The 20,831-nt window shown below is 43.6% G+C and overlaps 1 protein-coding gene across 1 annotated transcript in view; it reads left to right on the plus strand.

Moving 5' to 3' along the window:
- The first annotated feature begins 2,721 nt into the window (after positions 1-2,721).
- The window catches only part of HNF4A (hepatocyte nuclear factor 4 alpha), a 56,764-nt gene continuing 38,654 nt past the window's right edge, over positions 2,722-20,831 (plus strand). Inside the window, exon 1 of the mRNA XM_082271210.1 lies at positions 2,722-2,950. Within this exon, the coding sequence (XP_082127336.1) occupies positions 2,830-2,950 (121 nt within the window). The 5' untranslated portion in view covers positions 2,722-2,829. The remainder of the gene's footprint in view (positions 2,951-20,831) is intronic.

Below are 20,831 nucleotides of genomic sequence, written 5' to 3' on the forward strand. Positions count from 1 at the left end.
CGGCGGTCAGCAAGTGGTTAATAATAAAAAAAAAAAAAAAATATAAGTACCCTTTTCCTAACTGATATACAGCTGTCACTACTAGCAGCTAGTAGACTACTGGTCACTTGTTAAAAAAAAAAAAAAAAACAGCCTTTGGAATACAGAGTAAAAATAATTAATATCAATAAACTGTTTTAAATTGTCATACAAATATATATTTGTAATTAAACCTTTATTATTTTGTGATAAATGGTGTGGGTGGATTTTTGCCAATCACTGGCAGTAGCCTGTGTCTTAGAATAATAGGAAGGTGAAGCCACCATTAATCTACATGTAATATCCCATCCCCAATGTGTTTTTTTTTTTTTTTTTATTCTTGCAAAGTCAACAAAAATACAAACTGTATAAATGATAAACAGCGGTGAACAATGGGAAAACAATACAAAACAGAGACGGCCCCGATACGAGTAGAATACACATCTGATCACCGACAATACATAGTATGTTCACATTTTAAGGAGAAAAGTCATGCATTAGGCGTAATAAATTGAGATTTAACTGAGATCAAACATGAGCGTGGGCCCGGGGGCTTTGCCACACAGGACCCATCCCCAATGTGTTTAGCTGGCTAGTGGGCATGGAGGAGGAGATAGGGAGTGTGCTGTCATTTACTACTCTGTATACGCCCACATGTGTGACTCTATAGTCACATGGGCTGCTCATATATGATAGGGAGGAAATGCTCAGCATAGAAACTGAAAACTGAGCATGTGCAGAGTTGCCACCTCACCTGCAAAATCTGCAACTGCATTGGGGACATGAACAGAAGGGGGAGATAAAGAGCTGCAGGATCAACCAGTTTTTTTGCAGAATACATAAAATGAGTCTCATAGTGACTGAGTGAATATGAAGAGCTTGTAATACACCATTTATTGATAGTTTTTAAATGATGTGGGTTTAGTGACTGTCAAGAAAATGGCTGTAGGAGAGCTGTCAACATTGCCAGTAATACCAATGGGTGCATCCGGCGCATCCCTGTACGCCCTTGCGTAAGAATGGTGATTGCGCATGCGCGAAGGCGCAAAGACGCGAACGCAATGCGTGACAGACACAGCCTCCTGCTGGCCTATAAAAGGTGGCTGTGGGATCCTACTCATTGCTGGATTATCTTCAGCTCCCCAGTGTTCTTGTGCCTCCTGTGTTCTGCTCTTGGATCTCCTGTTGTGACCTGGTTTGCTCCTGACTCTGCTTGATCTCCTCCTCCTGGTTTGACCCTTGGCTTCCTCCATTCACCTTCCTCCTGCTACCTACCGTGTATGACCGCGGCTTGCTTCAAAGACTTTGGCTATCCTGTCTTTCTCCTGTGCATGACCTCGGCTTCTACCACGATTTCCACTGCCTGCTCCAGTCCCAGACCCCGGCCAGTTCCTGTCTCTTCTACTAAAGACTACTCCGCAGCACAAGGTTGCCCAACTACCCCAGAGCTCTTGAAGACTTCCATCCTGTTGTGCTTCCAGCTCTTCCAGCATGCTCCTTGATTCCCTCAGGATCCACCCATCTGCCTCCAGCTGGTAACCCGTGCCACTTGGGGCGCTACACCCTCTGTACCACCTTCAGGGGTGTGCCACACTGAGCCGCAAGGGGAGCCCTCTCAGCACTCCGACTTCATAAAATAATATTTTAACGCGTTTCTTAAGAGGAAACATAGCACTTTGGGAATAGAGACCAATATAATTTACAGCACACATTACTTTGTCACAACTGGAGAGGTTGTATTGTTCTAAGCCAATCTGAACAGAGTGATGAGCTTGTATTGAGGCTCTACTTGCCTTCCCACAAGAGCTTGCAATCTAAATGATTTAATGGAGGACACTGACATCTAGAACCAGGGCCAAGAAGCCATTGAGGGTCCCTCTGGCTCACTAATCTCCATCTCAAGGGTGATTCCATAATTCCTTATATATATATTGCCTTTTTTATCTTGCTTATAGTTTATATGTGAAATGACTCAAAAATGTTCAAACACTCGTCCTCCCGGTATTGTTTGACAGATGCCAATTTTCTTTGGTTAGTGCTGTTCAGTGTATTTATCATTGATTCAGAATGATCTACTAGTACCTGTCTACATACATCCCTGTGATAGCTGAATGGCATTTCTCAGGGGGGGTATTCTGATGGTGACAGCTGTGAACCATGCCAACATAATCTCTGCTAAGCTAGTAACTTCTTGTCTCCATCAGAGGCCCATGTGACAGGGTGACAACACATGAGCGCATTTGGGAGACAGGGACAGAGTGTTGTCACCCTATAACAGGAAGTACCTAAAGAAGGACTCTCATGGCAGGATCACCAGGTATTAGTTTACTAAAAGCTGCAAAACTATTTCAAACTTCAACATGTTAAATCTGAGATGACATTTTAGTGATTGGGTTTACATATTTAAGTGCTGTTAGCTGTTGTTTGCTAGAAAGGCGACAATTCATCAAGTGTGTGAATGTTCCGGTCGTTTGGATTTTAGATTGCTATAAAAAAATCCATTTACCGACAGGAATATAAAGTGTCAATGCAGCCGTAGTAGCCAAGCTTGTCAATGAAAGTCTCAGTAAGCTGTGTATCTGTAGAGGAGGAGGGGAGGAGGGGGGTATACAGTGTATACTCAGAGTATGATTAAAGATTAACCCTGAACTCCACCCATACACAGCTATAGGCTTCCCTGCTCAGGTAGAGTGCTACCTTCACTGCAATGTAAGGCCATTGGTGGAGGAGACAGCTGGAGTCCATGTAATAGAGATCAGAGGCCAATAACCCCGGAGTGATCCACTGCTGGAGGACAGCCGCTATTTACTGATGATAATGAGAGATTCCAAACCTTTAATAGATATGGAAATGGCAGATTACACCGAGGCTCTGGATCCCGCTTACACCACGCTGGAGTTCGAGAATATGCAAGTGCTGACCATAGGGAATGGTAAGACTCCGGGCTCTGTCTGGGGGCATCATGGGGGTAGTTATAGGAAATATATTCATTATGATAGGTGACCAGGGAGACGTGACTACACTGTCACCTTATCAATATCTATCATTGTGTATCATTGTACTGAGCCGTGACTACACTGTCATCATATCATTGTGTATCATTGTACTGAGAGGTGACTACACTGTCATCATATCATTGTGTATCATTGTACTGAGAGGTGACTACACTGTCATCATATCATTGTGTATCATTGTACTGAGAGGTGACTACACTGTCATCATATCTTTGTGTATCATTGTGTATCATTGTACTGAGAGGTGACTACACTGTCATCATATCATTGTGTATCATTGTACTGAGCCGTGACTACACTGTCATCATATCATTGTGTATCATTGTACTGAGCCGTGACTACACTGTCATCATATCATTGTGTATCATTGTACTGTGAGGTAACTACACTGTCATCATATCATTGTATATCATTGTACTGAGAGGTGACAACACTGTCATCATATCATTGTGTATCATTGTACTGAGAGGTGACTACACTGTCGTCATATCATTGTGTATCATTGTACTGAGAGGTGACAACACTGTCATCATATCATTGTGTATCATTGTACTGAGAGGTGACTACACTGTCATCATATCATTGTATATCATTGTACTGAGAGGTGACTACACTGTCATCATATCATTGTACTGAGCCGTGACTACACTGTCATCATATCATTGTGTATCATTGTACTGAGCCGTGACTACACTGTCATCATATCATTGTGTATCATTGTACTGAGAGGTGACAACACTGTCATCATATCATTGTGTATCATTGTACTGAGAGGTGACTACACTGTCATCATATCATTGTATATCATTGTACTGAGAGGTGACTACACTGTCATCATATCATTGTATATCATTGTACTGAGAGGTGACTACACTGTCATCATATCATTGTATATCATTGTACTGAGAGGTGACTACACTGTCATCATATCATTGTGTATCATTGTACTGAGAGGTGACAACACTGTCATCATATCATTGTATATCATTGTACTGAGAGGTGACTACACTGTCATCATATCATTGTGTATCATTGTACTGAGAGGTGACTACACTGTCATCATATCATTGTATATCATTGTACTGAGAGGTGACTACACTGTCATCATATCTTTGTGTATCATTGTACTGAGAGGTGACTACACTGTCATCATATCTTTGTGTATCATTGTACTGAGAGGTGACTACACTGTCATCATATCTTTGTGTATCATTGTGTATCATTGTACTGAGCCGTGACTACACTGTCATCATATCATTGTGTATCATTGTACTGAGCCGTGACTACACTGTCATCATATCATTGTACTGAGAGGTATATCTATCGGTATGATTTTCTTTTTTTGATAAGCTCTTTTATTTAGTCACAACTGGTCAGCAGTTGCTATAACCTTGCAGTGTTACCTAAAGCCTTCTATACACATTACAACCTAATTGTACAATCTCTATACAATCACCTCTTCATACATGAAATCTATGTGCTGTGATTTTCTTCAGAAACAACCCATTTTACCTTCAATAAATATTCTAAAAATGAAGTTCATTGGGACGGGTCACACTGGATGTGGTGCAAATTCGCCTCAAATTCTCATTGCATCAAAATCACAAACCTGTTGATGTGAACTGATTGCGGAGTGTATGGTAAGTTAATGACAGCCCCGCAATCAGTTTACAAAACTCAGCGTGATTTGCAGAATCCGATTACATGAGTATGAACGCCCATGCGATCCGATTCCGGTCCGGCCAAAAAAAGGGTCCTGCATGAGTTTGGTCCAAATGCAATAAAAATGAAGCCATACGGTTACAGCAATGCAGGGCAAAACGCATGCGATGTCTGACATCACACTCGTGTGAACCGACCCTTAAACATAAAATATAAAAATAAAATAAAAGATAAAACTGTTCACCTTTAGGTCAGAGAAATCCCCTTCCTGCCACAAAATGTATTTTTCTGATGGTCAGCATCATTCCGTCTGCACTGTCTGATCCCAAGTTGTCCTGGACCCTCCTATCCTTTGGTTGGACAGAGGAATGAGAAGCGGCATGTAGGGGGGTACAGTCTATATTTTATATTGCAGGTGGTGCTCATCCACAGCAGCAGATGGGATAGGATTTTGAGAGAAGACATGTTTCTCTATGATTTCCTTGGTCACTTGGGTAGTGATCTGTGATCCTGGTGGCCATCTTGGCTCAGGTAGTGTCTATTTAGGACTCTGACCCCTGAGTTTAGCATGCCTTATGCTAGTGGACAGGTTAGAGACAGATTTCCTGTCTGGCAGGGACAGGGAGAGTGACAGCAATAGAGAAAGGGACTACGTCTACCTCTTCAGGAAGCTTCCCATTTGGGTCGGACCAGCCAGGCCGCACTTTGTTCTTCATGGCAGACACTGCCGTCATCCCTGTGCCTTCAGACCACTAATAATTCACTGCAGTGGCTCCAGGCAGTGAGATTCCTGCTGGGCCTGATTATTCTGTGGACTACTGTTCAATACAACATTGTTTGCAAATCGGGACTCTAAGGGGTTGATTTACTAAAGGCAAATAGACTGTGCACTTTGCAAGTGCAGTTGCTTCAGAGCTTAGTAAATGAGCAGAATCTCTACTGACTTCCATCATCCAATCATATACAAGTAAAAATGCTGTTTTTTTTTTTTTTTTTCCCTTGCATGTGATTGGGTATTCTTTGACAAATTAAGCTTTACCTCATTTACTAAGTTCTGAAGCAACTGCACTTGTAGAGGGCAACTGCACTTTGCAAAGTGCACAGTCTTTTTGCCTTTAGTAAATCAACCCCAGTGTATTTACTGTCTGCTACACCACACTGCGCCTACCAAACAAGCACATTGATGAGCTAAACTCTATGTCACTCGGCTCTCTCCTCCTATCAGCATGCTTCCAATCAGTATATGGAATGATTCTTCCTCTCACTCTATCATAGTGATGTACAGGGACTGCATAGAGCTGATACCAGGTCATATTCAGGTATTCACACTGATTGCAGTTATAAATACAATTAAGAATGAACTATTGATTACAGAGCTGCAATAACAGGTCAGCTGTACATGTAGCTAGGCAGGCCCTCGGGCTACATAGTTCTTCACAGACCTAAATTATATTGTACAATCAAATTGCAGGTCGGTGTTGGAAACATTTACTAACTTTGTCTGGCATTTCCACTTGAGTGTCAGAAATCAAAAGTCAACTGAAGTTGATACTTGTCAATTGCCTGACGTCATTTGCTGTTACCCGGCTCCTGAGTGCACATGGCAGCTTTAAATAACTGAGCCCTGCAGTTAGACTGTGTAAACCCTAACTTCTTTTATTTGCTCCCTTTGATTTGGTAATTCTACTTTTTATAATTCTATAAATAATTCTACCTTTTATAGCATTTTGTTTTACTGGTTTGAAGTACAAAAAAAACACCTGTGGATCCTGCCAGAAATCTTGTGGGCAGATAACTTAAAGCGTTTATAAAGCCTAAACATTTTTTACCTTAATGCATTCTTTGCATTAAGGTAAAAAATGTTAAGGTGTAAGCATCCCCCCCCTCACCCCTCCATTTACTTATCTGAGCCCTCATTCGATCCAGGGCTGTGTACATCTGCAGCTCTTCTCTCCCCTCACTTCCGGGTCTCACTGGCTTTGCTGAGGCAGCGGGAGGAATTGGTTTCCAGTGTTGTCAGTCAAAGCCAGTGACGAGGGAGTGGAGCCGTGTCTCGCTGTCTGTGTCGATGGGCGCTGTAGCAGGGCTCGGGTGCGAGCACGCACAAGTGGCTTCCCATGGAGGCTCGTCTTGAGTCCATTTATTGCAACATCCCAACAATGATACACACAGGACAGGCAGGTACAGGAGGTCGACGCGTTTCATGCAAATACACTGTGCTTATTAATGGTGTGCAGCCATTTCTTCTTCATATATGAGTTCCATTGAAGTGAGTCAGGGCTAGCACCCATGTGTGGAGTCCAATCAGCATAATTATCTCACCTGGAGTGGCATATCCCTTGCTTCATTTCCATGGGGGCACTGGATAGAGGGGACAGGCCAGGAGTGCCGGTGTTCTGCCGAAAACTCCAACTTTGCCGAGAACTCCAATCACGTCACTTCCGGTGACTGTACATCATATATCATTTAAAATTTGGGCAACTTGGTGTTTTCACAGAACAGGGAGCAGTGTATACACTCCGGTACACGCTATAATGAGTGGACATTGTTAGTCTGCCCGCTAGTAACCAAAAACATGGCCGCCTCCAAGGCGGCGAAACTAGCCGACCAACTAACAATGTCCACTCATTATAGCATGTAGCGGAGTGTAAAGGCTGCCGGTGTTCTGTGAAAACAGCAAGTGGTCGAAATCTCCAATTTCTTATGGTGTACACTCATCGGAAATAAGGTTGTTGGAGTTTTCGGCAAGTTGGACTTCTCAGGAAGTTGGAGTTTTCGTCAGAACACCGTCAGGGGACCGGAAAAGAGGAGGTTAGCAGTCAGGTAAGTATAGACATGTTTGTTATTTTTTTTATTTTTTTATTTACTTTTACAATCATATTTACTGCGGCAGTCAGCCCCTCACAGGCAGTGACGTAGGACTACGTCGCTAGCCTGTGAGGCTCTAGGGGGCGAGCGCACACCGCCGGAGGCGCGATCCCACCCCCGCTCGTTCCCTAACATGTCCGCGCGTGTGACCGGCGGACCCGATGACCGCCGGTCACTCGCGATCTCCCCCGGTGGAGAGGGAGAAAGGCAGACGGCTGATGTAAACAAAGCCGCCTGTCATTCTCCCCGGTGTAAGAACAGAGATCATACGGTCCTGCTATGTAGGATCGTATGTTTCTGTGCTTACATCACTAGCCACGCCCCTTTACAGTAAGAAGCACGCCCCTAGGGACACACTTAACCCCTTGATCACTAATAAAGTTAACCCCTTCCCTGCCAGTGTCATTTTTACAGTAATAGTGCATATGTATAGCATTGATTACTGCAGTAATGTCACTGGTAACCCCAAAAGTGTCAAAAATGTCAGTCAAGGGTCCAATCTGTCCGCCGCAATGTCGCAGTCCCGCAAAAAAAATCGCAGATCGCCGCCATTACTCGTTAAAAAAAAAAAAACAATAAAAATTACAAAAATCTTTCCCGTAGTTAGTAAATGCAATAACTTTTGTGCAAACCAATCAAAATACACTTATTGCGATCTTTTTTTTTACCAAACATATGTAGCATAAAACAAATTGGCCTAAAATGTTAAAAAAATTTGATTTTTACGTTTTTTGGGGGGGAATTTCATATAAAAAAATGTGAAAATTTTTTTTATTATTGTTATTGTTTCAAAATTGTTGCTCTTTTTTTGTTTATAGCGCAAAAAGTAAAAATCGCACAGGTGATCAAATACCACCAAAAGAAAGCTCTGTTTGTGGGGAAAAAAGACGTCCATTTCATTTGGGTACAGCGTCGCACGACCGCGCAATTGTCCGTTAAAATCACGCAGTGCCGAATCGCAAAATAGGTCCTGGTCAGGAAGGGGGTAAAATCTTCCGGGGCTTAAGTGGTTAATGTGCTTATTCTTATCATTTATCATTGTTCCCAGCTCTCTGTGGACAACAGAACAACCCCCTCCTATGTTATGGAGAAGAGAATTGGGAGAATAGTCCTACATTACTCCCACACAAGGATTGCAGGGTTTCCCGCATTGCACCAGTGTGAACCCAGCCTTAGACTTGAGAGTGCAAATTCTGGTGCAGTTCTGCATAGAAATCAATCAGCTTCCAGATTTTTTTTAGTGGAAACAACAAGCAAACACAAGGGCGCACCGGCCTACTGCATTATCCTTTAGAAGGTTTATTAAAAAGAAAAGTTAAAATACTCACAAACGAGTTCTTGATAAAAGCATATCAAACAAGGAACGCAGTCCTCAGCATTGAGATCCAAGGGCGAGCCATCCCCTGAAGTCGTGAAGGCTTACGCGTTTCGAGGCTTAGCCTCTTCCTCAGAGCCTCAAGGTTTTTTTTAGTACATTAGCTAAATAATATATTAGTATAACTAAAGGCAAAACTTTATTTTTTAGTTTTGGGTAGAGATGAAAGGAATTAGAACACCTATAAATGTTTTTATTGCTGTCTGTGTCCCCGTTGGGGAAATTCACCTCTCCTATTAGTCCTGTTTACCATTGTCATTAAAAGTGAAAGTAAAAGAAAATCCCAAATTTTGGGTTGTCCTCAGAAAAGTAACTTTCCTATGGTGACACTAGTTGTTGTCTGGGGGGCCCCAAGGGATTCCCTTAACCTCCCTGGCGGTATGATTCTTTTGGATTTTAGGTGCTGAAAGCGGTACCATTATTTTAGGTGCTGAAAGCATGTAATTCTTGTGAATGAGCAGCCCAAACCAACTGTATACATTTATTATACATATTATATATATATATATATATATATATATATATATATATATATGTATGTATACATATATTATATATATATATTATATATATATATAATGTATACAGTTGGTTTGGGCTGCTCATTCACAAGAATTACGTGTATATATATATATATATATACGTGTATATATATATATATATATATATATATATATATATATATATATATATATATATATATATATATATATATATATATATATATATGTATATATATATATATAATATGTGTGTGTGTGTGTGTATATATATATATATATATATATATATATATATATGTATATGTGTATATATATACGTATATATATATATATATATATATATACTGTATATATATATATGTATATATATATATACATATATTTACATAAAAAGTACAGTAAAACTGCAGGAAAGGGCACTGGGGGGTAATGTAATGTGATTTTATTTTATTTTGAACGATATCAGTGTGTTTGGTGCATTTTACATTCGAATTTGCCGCCGGTTCCACCCCCCGGCGGACGTCACGTCGCCGGAGACGGAAGCCGGGGCTTGCAGACGATCGGGAGGAAGCTCCGCCGCCGCACACCGCTCGCAGTCTTCGCTGGATCCCGGAGAAAGGGTAAGTAAAACCTCCTCCAGCATCCAGCGATCTTCCTAACGCTACCCCGAGTGTGACTCGGGGTTACCGCTTTTGGCACTAAAATCTAACCCCGAGTCACACTCGGGAATACCGCTAGGAAGGTTAATTAGAAAGATTTCCTCTCGCTTCCTGTTTTGACTATGGAACGGGAACTGAAGGTAAATCTCCCAAATGGGACACAGATGGCAATAAAAAAATTTTTGCAGGGGTTATAATGCTACCTTACTTTATCCAAAATAAAAAAATAAAAAGTTTTGCCTATAGTTCTACTTTAATTGAATAAGCTGAAGTTAGATGCTGATTGGCTACCATGGACAGCTGCACCAGATTTGCACTCTTGGCCCATACACACGATCAGAAAATCATACGAAAAATATCGCTTTTGAAGCGATTGTACGATAATCTGATTGTTAGTACAGACTTTTCGAGAGTCGATCACAAATGTTTATCTGATATTATCAGAGTAGACAAGCACAAAAAATTTTCTTGTACGATACCTGATCGTACGATTTTGGTTTATTCAGTACAGTTCTCGTTCAAAAATACAAAACAAATACACTACAACACATTACATCACTTCCAAATTCTTATTCTGTCGTACCAGAATTTTCGTAACTTTAGTAAACTTTTCACTTTCGATATGGAGACTAGCATGTAAAAAAAAAGCATGATCTTTCGTCTGATAATCTCATTGTGTGTACCAGGCATTAGTAACACAACCCCTGTGTATGGTGATATCTGCAGCCAGCGTCCAATCTATTGCTGAAATCTGCTCACGGAACGAGATGGGAAAGATCACATTCATATCAATGTTTTTTTTTTCTAAGAATTCTCATCACTTCCCTACAGCCAATTAGAGACTCTCTGTCCATGAAAAATGCAAGATGGACTATAAAATTGCAATAAATTATAAAACTTTGCTTATGAACGTGTTCCAGTGCTAAACTGGTAGCACAATCCTGGGTTTTGGACCAAAAGGCTCCATGACTGCTGGAATATGATTACTAAGCAACACAGTTGATTTCCCTTTACACTTCAAAAACCAAACAGTGGAATTTTTTCCCCAAAAAAATGTAATTTTTTTTTTTTTCAAACTTGGAATCGCTGGGTATTATTTGTCCATCTACAGCAATAGTGAGAGATCCTGCACCAGTCTCTGCCCTTAGTCTGCTTAAACTTAAGGGCATCTCTGCTTAAAAACCTAAGAAAAACTGTCCTTCCAAAAAACGTTCCACGCTTGGAAGCTTGTGTATTGGAGCTTCTTAATGTACAGAGTATTGAGAAACAGATACCACTATATACCCATTGATGGGTAGATTATCTAAAAAAAGATAACCCAAAAAATGATGTGTGTTTGTCTAATTTGTGAACTAATGTCTAAGTCAGCTGTTCTCATCCAGAGTTTCAGTGAACACCACTAGGGTTCCTCCAGAGGTTGCTAAGAGGTTAATTGAGCTGCGGCTGATTGACTACCCATTTGATGATGACTGCATGATTCCAGGGCCAACGCCACTTGGTAGAGCCATTTGCATAACACTAATGATCTTTTAAGCTTTCTGAATTATGACCACCGCTGTAAGAAGGACATTTATTCCACTGAAAATATAATGAAGGGTAGGGCATGTTACCCATTGACCACCAATGTAAGGGGCATTCTTCTCACTGACCACCAATGTAAGGAGCATTTTTCCCATTGACCACCAATGTAAGGAACATTTTTCCCATTGACCACCAATGTAAGGAACATTTTTCTCATTGACCACCAATGTAAGGGGCATTTTTCCCATTGACCACCAATGTAAGGGGCATTCTTCTCACTAACCACCAATTTAAGGGGCATTCTTCCAACTGAGCATCAATTTAAGGGGCATTCTTCTCAATGACCATCAATGTAAGGGCCATTCTTTTCGCCGACCACCAATGTAAGGAGCATTCTTCCCACTGACCACCAATGCAAGGAGCATTTTTCCCAATGACTATCAATGTAAGGGGCATTCTTCCCACTGATCACCAATGTAAGGGGCATTCTTCCCACTGACCACCAATGCAAGGAGCATTTTTCCCAATGACTATCAATGTAAGGGGCATTCTTCCCACTGACCACCAATGCAAGGAGCATTTTTCCCAATGACTATCAATGTAAGGAGCATTCTTCCCACTGACCACCAATGTAAGGAGCATTCTTCCCACTGATCACCAATGTAAGGAGCATTCTTCCCACTGATCACCAATGTAAGGAGCATTTTTCCCAATGACTATCAATGTAAGGAGCATTCTCCCCACTGATCACCAATGTAAGGGGCATTCTTCCCAATGATCACCAATGTAAGGAGCATTTTTCCCAATGATCACCAATGTAAGGAGCATTTTTCCCAATGACTATCAATGTAAGGAGCATTCTCCCCACTGATCACCAATGTAAGGGGCATTCTTCCCAATGATCACCAATGTAAGGAGCATTTTTCCCAATGATCACCAATGTAAGGAGCATTTTTCCCAATGACTATCAATGTAAGGAGCATTCTCCCCACTGATCACCAATGTAAGGGGCATTCTTCTCACTGACCACCAATGTAAGGGGCATTCTTCCCACTGATCACCAATGTAAAGAGCATTCTTCCCACTGATCACCAATGTAAGGGGGCATTCTTCCCACTGATCACCAATGTAAAGAGCATTCTTCCCACTGATCACCAATGTAAGGGGACATTCTTCCCACTGATCACCAATGTAAGGAGCATTCTTCCCACTGATCACCAATGTAAAGAGCATTCTTCCCACTGATCACCAATGTAAAGAGCATTCTTCTCACTGATCACCAATGTAAGGAGCATTCTTCCCAATTTTGTTTATTAAAAGTCTTGCAATCAATAAGCATAAAATCAATATACATAAATAAATATATACATATTTACATGAAAAGGGGGGAAAAAAAAATACATAGCAAATTCTGCTCTCAAATAAAGACTGCCTTTACAGCAAAAACAAAACTCACATCATGAAACACATCATTACCGGAAAAAATTATCTTAATAAGACTCACACCACCACACCAGACATCAAACCTGCGAGGTCAAGAAACAAAACCACTCCCATTATGCATGCAGCCCTTCTTCAAAAATGAAGATATTAACTAACAAAAGCTAAGGGCGTGAAAGAAATAGCATAGGAAAAAAGCTTTTCACCCAGAGATGGACAGTTCATCAAAAGCAGGTCTGATATTCCTCCACGCCCTTATCCAGACCGCTCGAGGCTCCCTGCCCTTCTCAAGACCCCGAATCTTCCCAACCTCACCCAGAATATCGTACACCACCACCTCGACAGGGAGGACTTTCTTCCGCAGGGTAATCTGGCACCGTGCATTCCACGTGAAGTAACGGACAACTATACTAACTAGAAAAAGTGTATCCAAATCAAAATCCCAGCGAGTCGGGAATGCCCCGTACACCCACTCCGCATAACTCATGCAATAGAGAAAGGGGATGCCTAGAGCCCTCCCCACCCTTTTATACACCTCTATGTTAAAGGGACACTGGAGCAAAAAGTGGTCCATAGACTCCACTTTACCAACACACTCCGCTCTAGGACAATCCCGATCATCCACAGGGCGATGCTTCAGGTTCCCTCTCACATAGAGCCTTCCATGGAAAGCGAGCCAGGCTTGATCCCTAAACTTCAAAGGGATTCTTCCTAAGTTAATTAAACGCAACCCCTCCCTCATTACGGGGCCTGGGCAATCCCTTAAGGTCAGCGACACACTGAAAGCAGAGCCCAAAATCCTCTTCTCCAGAAGCTTTCTGGGGAGGGACTTGATATCCCCCACTGTCACCTGCCACTGCCTAAGTATTTTCAGACACGGGGCAACATAAGCCGGAAGCTTGCCATGTCGGACTCTCAGACTTTTCACTGGCCCGCCATCTTCCCAGCATTGCAGAAAAGGCCTAAACCAAGATTGAAAAATACCCACCCATCCCGGCGGGGTCTCTGCTAACATATTACCAAGATTATACTTTAAAAAAAGCAGAGAAAAGAAAACTATAGGGTTGACCATTCCTAGACCACCCTCCCGCCTGGACAGGTAAGTTACATTGCGTTTGATCAGGTTCAGCCTATTTCCCCATAACAGTTGGAAAAAGCAGCTGTACACCCTTGCATAGAGAGATTCTGGCAAGATACAGACAAAGCTGACATATAAAAAGATTGGGATCAGGTAAGTTTTAATCAAGTCAACCCTTTCCCTCAAGGAAAGTTTCCATTTCTTCCAGCTTGCCACCTTGGCATTGGCATTCAACAACCTGCTTTCCCAATTTCGATGACCATAGTCACCAGGACCAAATTTGATGCCCAACACTTTAATTTCCTGCTGGGGCTCTGGGAAGGCATCCGGAAGTTCGAAGCTTTCACCCTCCTCACCCATCCAGAAAACTTCACTCTTTTCATGATTAATTTTAGAGCCAGAAGCCTCAGTGTACTGCTCTATCACAGAGACCACCTCCTGCGCCTCCTCCATCCCAGAGATAATAACAGACACATCATCGGCATAGGCCACGACCTTCAAAGGTGGCACACCAGCAATGCCCAAAGGGCAAAAAGGGCCTTGAAAAGTCCAACGATCCACTCTCTAACCTTCTTATGAAGGGGTCGATTGCGAATACATATAGCAGGGGGCTCAAAGGACACCCCTGGCGCACACCAGAGCCAACCTCAAAAGGCCGTCCAACCCAACCATTAACAAGTGGGAAGCTCTCAGCCCCTTTATACAATGTTTTCAGCCAATCAATAAACCTCCCCTGCAGGCCGTATCTACCAAGTAGCAAATACAGGTACTCATGATTGACTCGATCAAAAGCCTTCGCCTGATCCAATGCCAGCAAGTACTTTCTCCATTCAGCAGCCCTGCATCGCTCCAAAGCCTCCCGGACAGCTAAAATTGCTGAAAAGGTACTTCTGCCCTGGACCGAGCAGTGCTGATGATTGGACAACAAATCGCCTGCTACTGACGACAAGCGCCAAAAAAGAATCTTCGCCAAGATCTTTCTATCAACATTGAGAAGACTGATGGGGCGCCAGTTCTCAATTATTGAGGGGTCTTTACCTTTTGACAGAAGAATCACAGCGGATTGCCTCATGGAGGGAGGGAGAGAACCCTCTTCTAAACAGCTGTTATAAACCTCCGCTAAAAAGGGAGCCAGAATGGACTTAAAACACTTGTAAAATTCAGCTGTCAACCCATCTGGCCCAGGCGACTTTTTGGTAGCCAGCTTCTCTATAGCACGAACTACCTCATCCGCTGAAATTGGTTCCGTCAAATCCATCAAAGGCAATGTATCATTTCCCAATCCTGGAGTAGAATCCAGAAAGCTTTCCATCCTGTCCCGACTAAGGTCCTTTCTTCCCAGAAGGTCTGCGTAATATGACCTGAAGATCTCCAGGATCCCTGATCTGGACTTCACCAGGGAACCCGTACTATCCCTCAGACCTATGACCGTCTTAACTGCTATGCCTTGCTTACAGTTCTGGTAAGGATCAGGCGAGTGATATTTCCCATAATCTCTCTCCAGAACCAAAGAGGCATGCCGGTCGTATTGACACTTCCTAAGAAGAAGCTTTACCTCCGAGATCTCCCCTGGATCTCCTCCATACGAGACAAGACGATCAAGCTTCCTCCGCAAATGCTGGTAGGCAATATACATACCAAGCTGCTTCTTCTTACTTATGGCCTTGAAAAGTCCAATCGCCCTTTGTTTCACAAGCTCCCACCACTCTGACTTACTGCTGCAAAAGTCCAGAATAGAAACCTGTGCCTGAAAAAAATCCTCAAAGGATTGTCTTACCTCTACATCTTCCAGGAGAGCCGAATTCAGTTTCCAGGTACCCCTTCCCCTGGGTGGAGTGTCCGAGGCATTCAGAGTCACAGACAGCATACAGTGGTCAGAGAACTCCACCGCCCTCAACTCAGGAGCCGAGAAAGCAGAGTTCTCCTTTAAAAAAAACCTATCTATCCTACTCTGACTATTCCCTCTCTGAAATGTGAATCCCGTGCTGCCAGGGCAGTGCTTAATGTGCACATCTACCAGGCCTGCTTGTCTAACCATATCTCTAAGAAAAACGCTATCATAACCCAGCCTGTCTATGGAGACCCTCCTGTCTTCAGGCCTAATTATGGTGTTAAAGTCACCTCCAAAGACAACCTGCTGGGATGTAAAAAGGAAGGGCTTGATCTTTGTGAGGAGGCATTTCCTGTCCCATTTTGACTGCGGTCCATAGATATTGATCAGGCGCAGGTCCTGCCCCCTAACAGAGACGTCTAAGACCATGCATCTCCCCATTTCTACCTCAATTATCCGCCGGCACGTTACCATATCGGTTTTAAAAAGAACCGCTACTCCGCTGCAAGGCTCAGCCGCAAGAGACCAAAAGGAGGGACCGCATCTCCACTCCCTTTTTGCTAGATGGACATCGGCCAAAGTATTGAGCCAGGTCTCTTGCAAAAATAAAATCTCAGCATCAAACTCACTGAGCAAAAATAAGGCAATATCACGAGCTCTTGCAGATTTCACGCTGGCGACATTAATGGTCGCCACCTTTATCAGAGCGGGCACTGCCATCAGGATGATTGGGGTAGTCGTTTCTTAACCTCCACCACACTCTCATCACCCGAGACAGCTCTCTTTACACTATGTGACTCCCCCTCATCCATAGATGATAAACAAATAGATAAATCCGACACCAACTCCTCCCCTGATAAAACCGAAAATGTGTTGCCAAGAGGAACCCCTCCTGGCTCTAACTGTAAGGAAGAAACGACCACTTTACTGGTCTTCCTCTTCTTCTTTTTCTTCCTCTTTGTCCTCTCCCACCCCTCCTCATCCGAATCCTCCACAACAGAGGGTGAGACATGGGACATGGACACCCCTCCCTCAACCCCATCGACCCCACCACCATCCAGCACCCCTGCACCCTCTTGGCCGCGTTTGCGGTGTCGAGAGACAGGGACTGGAGGTGGAGTAGGCCGAGGGGGAAGATCCACTATACCCGCCCCCCCAGCAGCTTCCGCTAGTCTGGAGGATCTACGCACAGTAGATGTAGGAACAACCACAGGAGGGACAGACTCAGGGACCACATCACCAGGGGAAACAAAATCTGACACAACAGACACAGGAAGGACAGACTCAGGGACCACATCACCAGGGGAAACAGAATCTGACACAACAGACACAGGAGGGGCAGCAACAATTTCCTCTCTAACTTCAGCTGCTTCATCTTCTTTATCAAGCCTCTGCAGCTCAGTCTCCAATCCTGGCAAGTTATGCAGTGCCTCTGGGCACTGGCTATATGGATGACCCAGCTGCTGGCACAAATTGCACCGAATCTGGGTGCATTCTCTGGCCAAATGGCCTAAATCCTGGCACAGTGAGCACTTCTTGTGGGTGCAGGACGATGCAAAGTGGCCTTTATCACCACATTTATTGCACACCTTAGGCTGACCTTGGTAGAAAATGGTCAGCCTATCCCTACCCAGAAAGGCTGAGCAGGGAAGGTGCTGAACTACATCGCCCAGCACCCCCAATTTTAGTGACACTGTCCAGGCCCCTGTCCATATCCCATGCTCATCAAGGACCTTCCGCAGTGGAGTGAGGACCTCGCCATATCGGCGTAGCCATACTAATAAATCAGCCTCTGGTATGGATTCGTTACGCACCAAAATGGTCACTGATTTTATCAGAGGCTGTCTTGAAATCACTTTTGGCACCAAACCACTCCACTGCTGAAGGCCCTGCACCTCCTAAATCTCTCCCAGAAGAGATCCAAACTTTCAGGTTTTACAAACGACAAATCAAATTCATAACTCCCCACCGGGCAAATTAAAGCAAAAATATCACAGACTTTAAACCCCATTTCCAAAATCAACTCAGCCACCCTCCCCCTTACTGGTGGAGTTCCATCCCCCACCCACCTCAACTGTACCACATTCCTCCTCCTATACCCACCAAACCTCCCTGAATTTTGACCAATAACAGAATTCCCACCACCCACCCTGGTGTGACTCCCCAAAGCTGAAGCATAGCTTCCAACATTCCTCCCAGCAGAAAATCCATCCGTTTTTTTTAAATTATCTGACACACACTTAGCAGATAACGATTGCACAGATTCGGGATTGATCTGTGCAATCGAATCTTTCCTCTGCTGAGCAGGAGGAGAAATGTCATTTTTATTTTTCCCAGCATTACTAACCCCTTCACCACCACCCACCACATTCATTGCTTTAACATTAATGTCATTTTTTATACTTGCTGGGATATTTATTATTGCTGTTGTCTTCACAGCAGAATCCATAGCTGCTGCTGCACTGGTAAAAACTCCAGCTGTCATCTCCTCTTCCACTAGGACAGGGTTTTCAGCTGTGGAAATAGCATTCTGTTTTAACACAGCAGCAGGTAAAGCATTGCAGGATATTTCCATTGCTACTTCAATTCCACTTCCAGAACCATGTTGATCCCCTCCCCCATCAGCACTCAGCTGGTCAATCAGCACTGGAAGACTGGGAGGCTCAGGTGAACATGAAGCAGGCTCTTTGGAGCTGGCAGCCATTTTGCTTGCCGTGGGACTACTGGTCTCAGCCAGACCAGCAAAATCCATGCCTGGGGTGTTTAATGCAGGTCCATCCACATTCATCTGATGGTCCGGGGATTCCACGGTCAGGGATTTTCCTTGCATGTCTGTCGGTTTCTCCACAGCGGTAACTCCCATAGGTAGCTGTATGCAGAGCTCCTTCTCACCTGGGACACCATCCACTACAGCAGATGGGGCAGACATGTTGGATGGCAGCATGGTGTACTGGGATTTCTCCACCATTACTGGCTTTGCTGGCCTGTATCTCCTCTGCCCATCCTCAGGGATTTCTGATGGATCATCAGAAAAGACAAACTTGTCTGCTTTCAGGGGTGACTCCATCTGCTGGATGAATGTCAGGGATCCATGTCCACTCTCAACCCCCTGGCTGGTTGCCGCTGGTGATTCCCAGTTCTGGCATGGGGGGAGAGGTGCAGAGGCAGATGGAGCCTGGTCATCCATTAACTGAGCCTGCTGATCCACAGAACTTGCTGATGCTTGGCTGGTAAAACGCCTCTCATTGTCAAACTTTTCTTTAAATGCTCCACTTCTATCTTTCAGCCTTTCCAATAATAAAGATTGTTCCTTTACCTTTTCTTCCAATTCCTGTAACTCAGGCTTCATGGCTGTGCGATTTTTACTCCAGGCCTGGAAATACTTGGTTTTGAAGGATTTGTGTTCAGCCTTCAAAACTTTAAGTTTTTCTTCCGCTCTCCCAATCGCCCTAAAACGATTGATAACCTTCTGGCTGAAGACATCCGCATTCTCACCAGGGCCTGGACCCACAGACAGGTCCTCCACCTCCTCCTCACTAGGCCCTGTGTCATCAGGGGGATCCCTCCCAGGGCCTCCCCCAGGATCAGGCATTGTTCCTGGGCCAAGCTAGCAAGCAGGGCCCAGGCTTGAAAAGGGCTGGTTCTCACAGAGAGCTCCTTGGGTGTGTCCTCCTCCTTCTTCCCACTGACCACCAATGTAAAGAGCATTCTTCCCACTGATCACCAATGTAAAGAGCATTCTTCCCACTGACCACCAATGTAAGGAGCATTCTTCCCACTGATCACCAATGTAAAGAGCATTCTTCCCACTGATTACCAATGTAAGGGGGCATTCTTCCCACGGATCACCAATGTAAGCAGCATTCTTCCCACTGATCACCAATGTAAAGAGCATTCTTCCCACTGATCACCAATGTAAAGAGCATTCTTCCCACTGACCACCAATGTAAGGAACATTCTTCCCACCGACCACCAATGTAAGGAGCATTCTTCCCACTGATCACCAATGTAAGGAGCATTCTTCCCACTGACCACCAATGTAAGGAGCATTCTTCTCACTGATTACCAATGTAAGAAGCATTCTTCCCATTGACTGCCAATGTAAGGAACATAAGAAATACCCATTAGAAATCACCCAGGATGCCAACAAGATAGGAAAGCCTCTAGTACCCTGGAAAAGATGGGTTTTTAGTAGATTTGACCACTATAACAAATCAGGATATTTCGAGGGAAGACTTTCCAACACAAGACTTTACTGAAAGTGGCGGCAGAGCCGGGTTATCTCTGAGAGGACCACTCTACATGTGTAAACCACTTAGCTGAAGAATGTCTACAGCTAACACCCCCTGTGTCCTCCATCTACAGCAAACAACACAGGGCAAACATTCCCTATCTATAGTAAACTGCAGCCTTGTCATGTGGGGATAGATCCTGTGGCCAGAATGGCACCCTTTAGTTAAAAAGAAGAACCCAGAGCTGTGAAAGCATTTCCATGCAAGAAGACCCCTCACTTCCTAATATTTGTGGTGAGGAATTCAACCACACTTAAAGTTTTTTTAATTTCTTATAGAGTAAGGAAGAGTTAGATTCCCTGAAAAGCCTCATTTAAAAAAAAACTGCACCAAAATTGTACAATCATATTGTAGCATGCATGGTCACTTTAACCACTTTACCACTAGAGGATTTTGCTGTCTTACGTCTGGGCCACTTTTTGCGATTGGGCGCTGTGCAACATTAACTGACAATTGTGCGGTCGTGCGACGCCATACCCTAACGAAATTTACGTCCTTTTTTTCCCACAAACAGAGCTTTCTTTTGGTGGTATTTGATCACCTGTGCGATTTTTACTTTTTGCGCTATTA

This window comes from Pelophylax lessonae (genome assembly GCF_965119305.1).
Source record: "Pelophylax lessonae genome assembly, chromosome: 11".
Taxonomy (NCBI): Eukaryota; Metazoa; Chordata; class Amphibia; order Anura; family Ranidae; genus Pelophylax; species Pelophylax lessonae.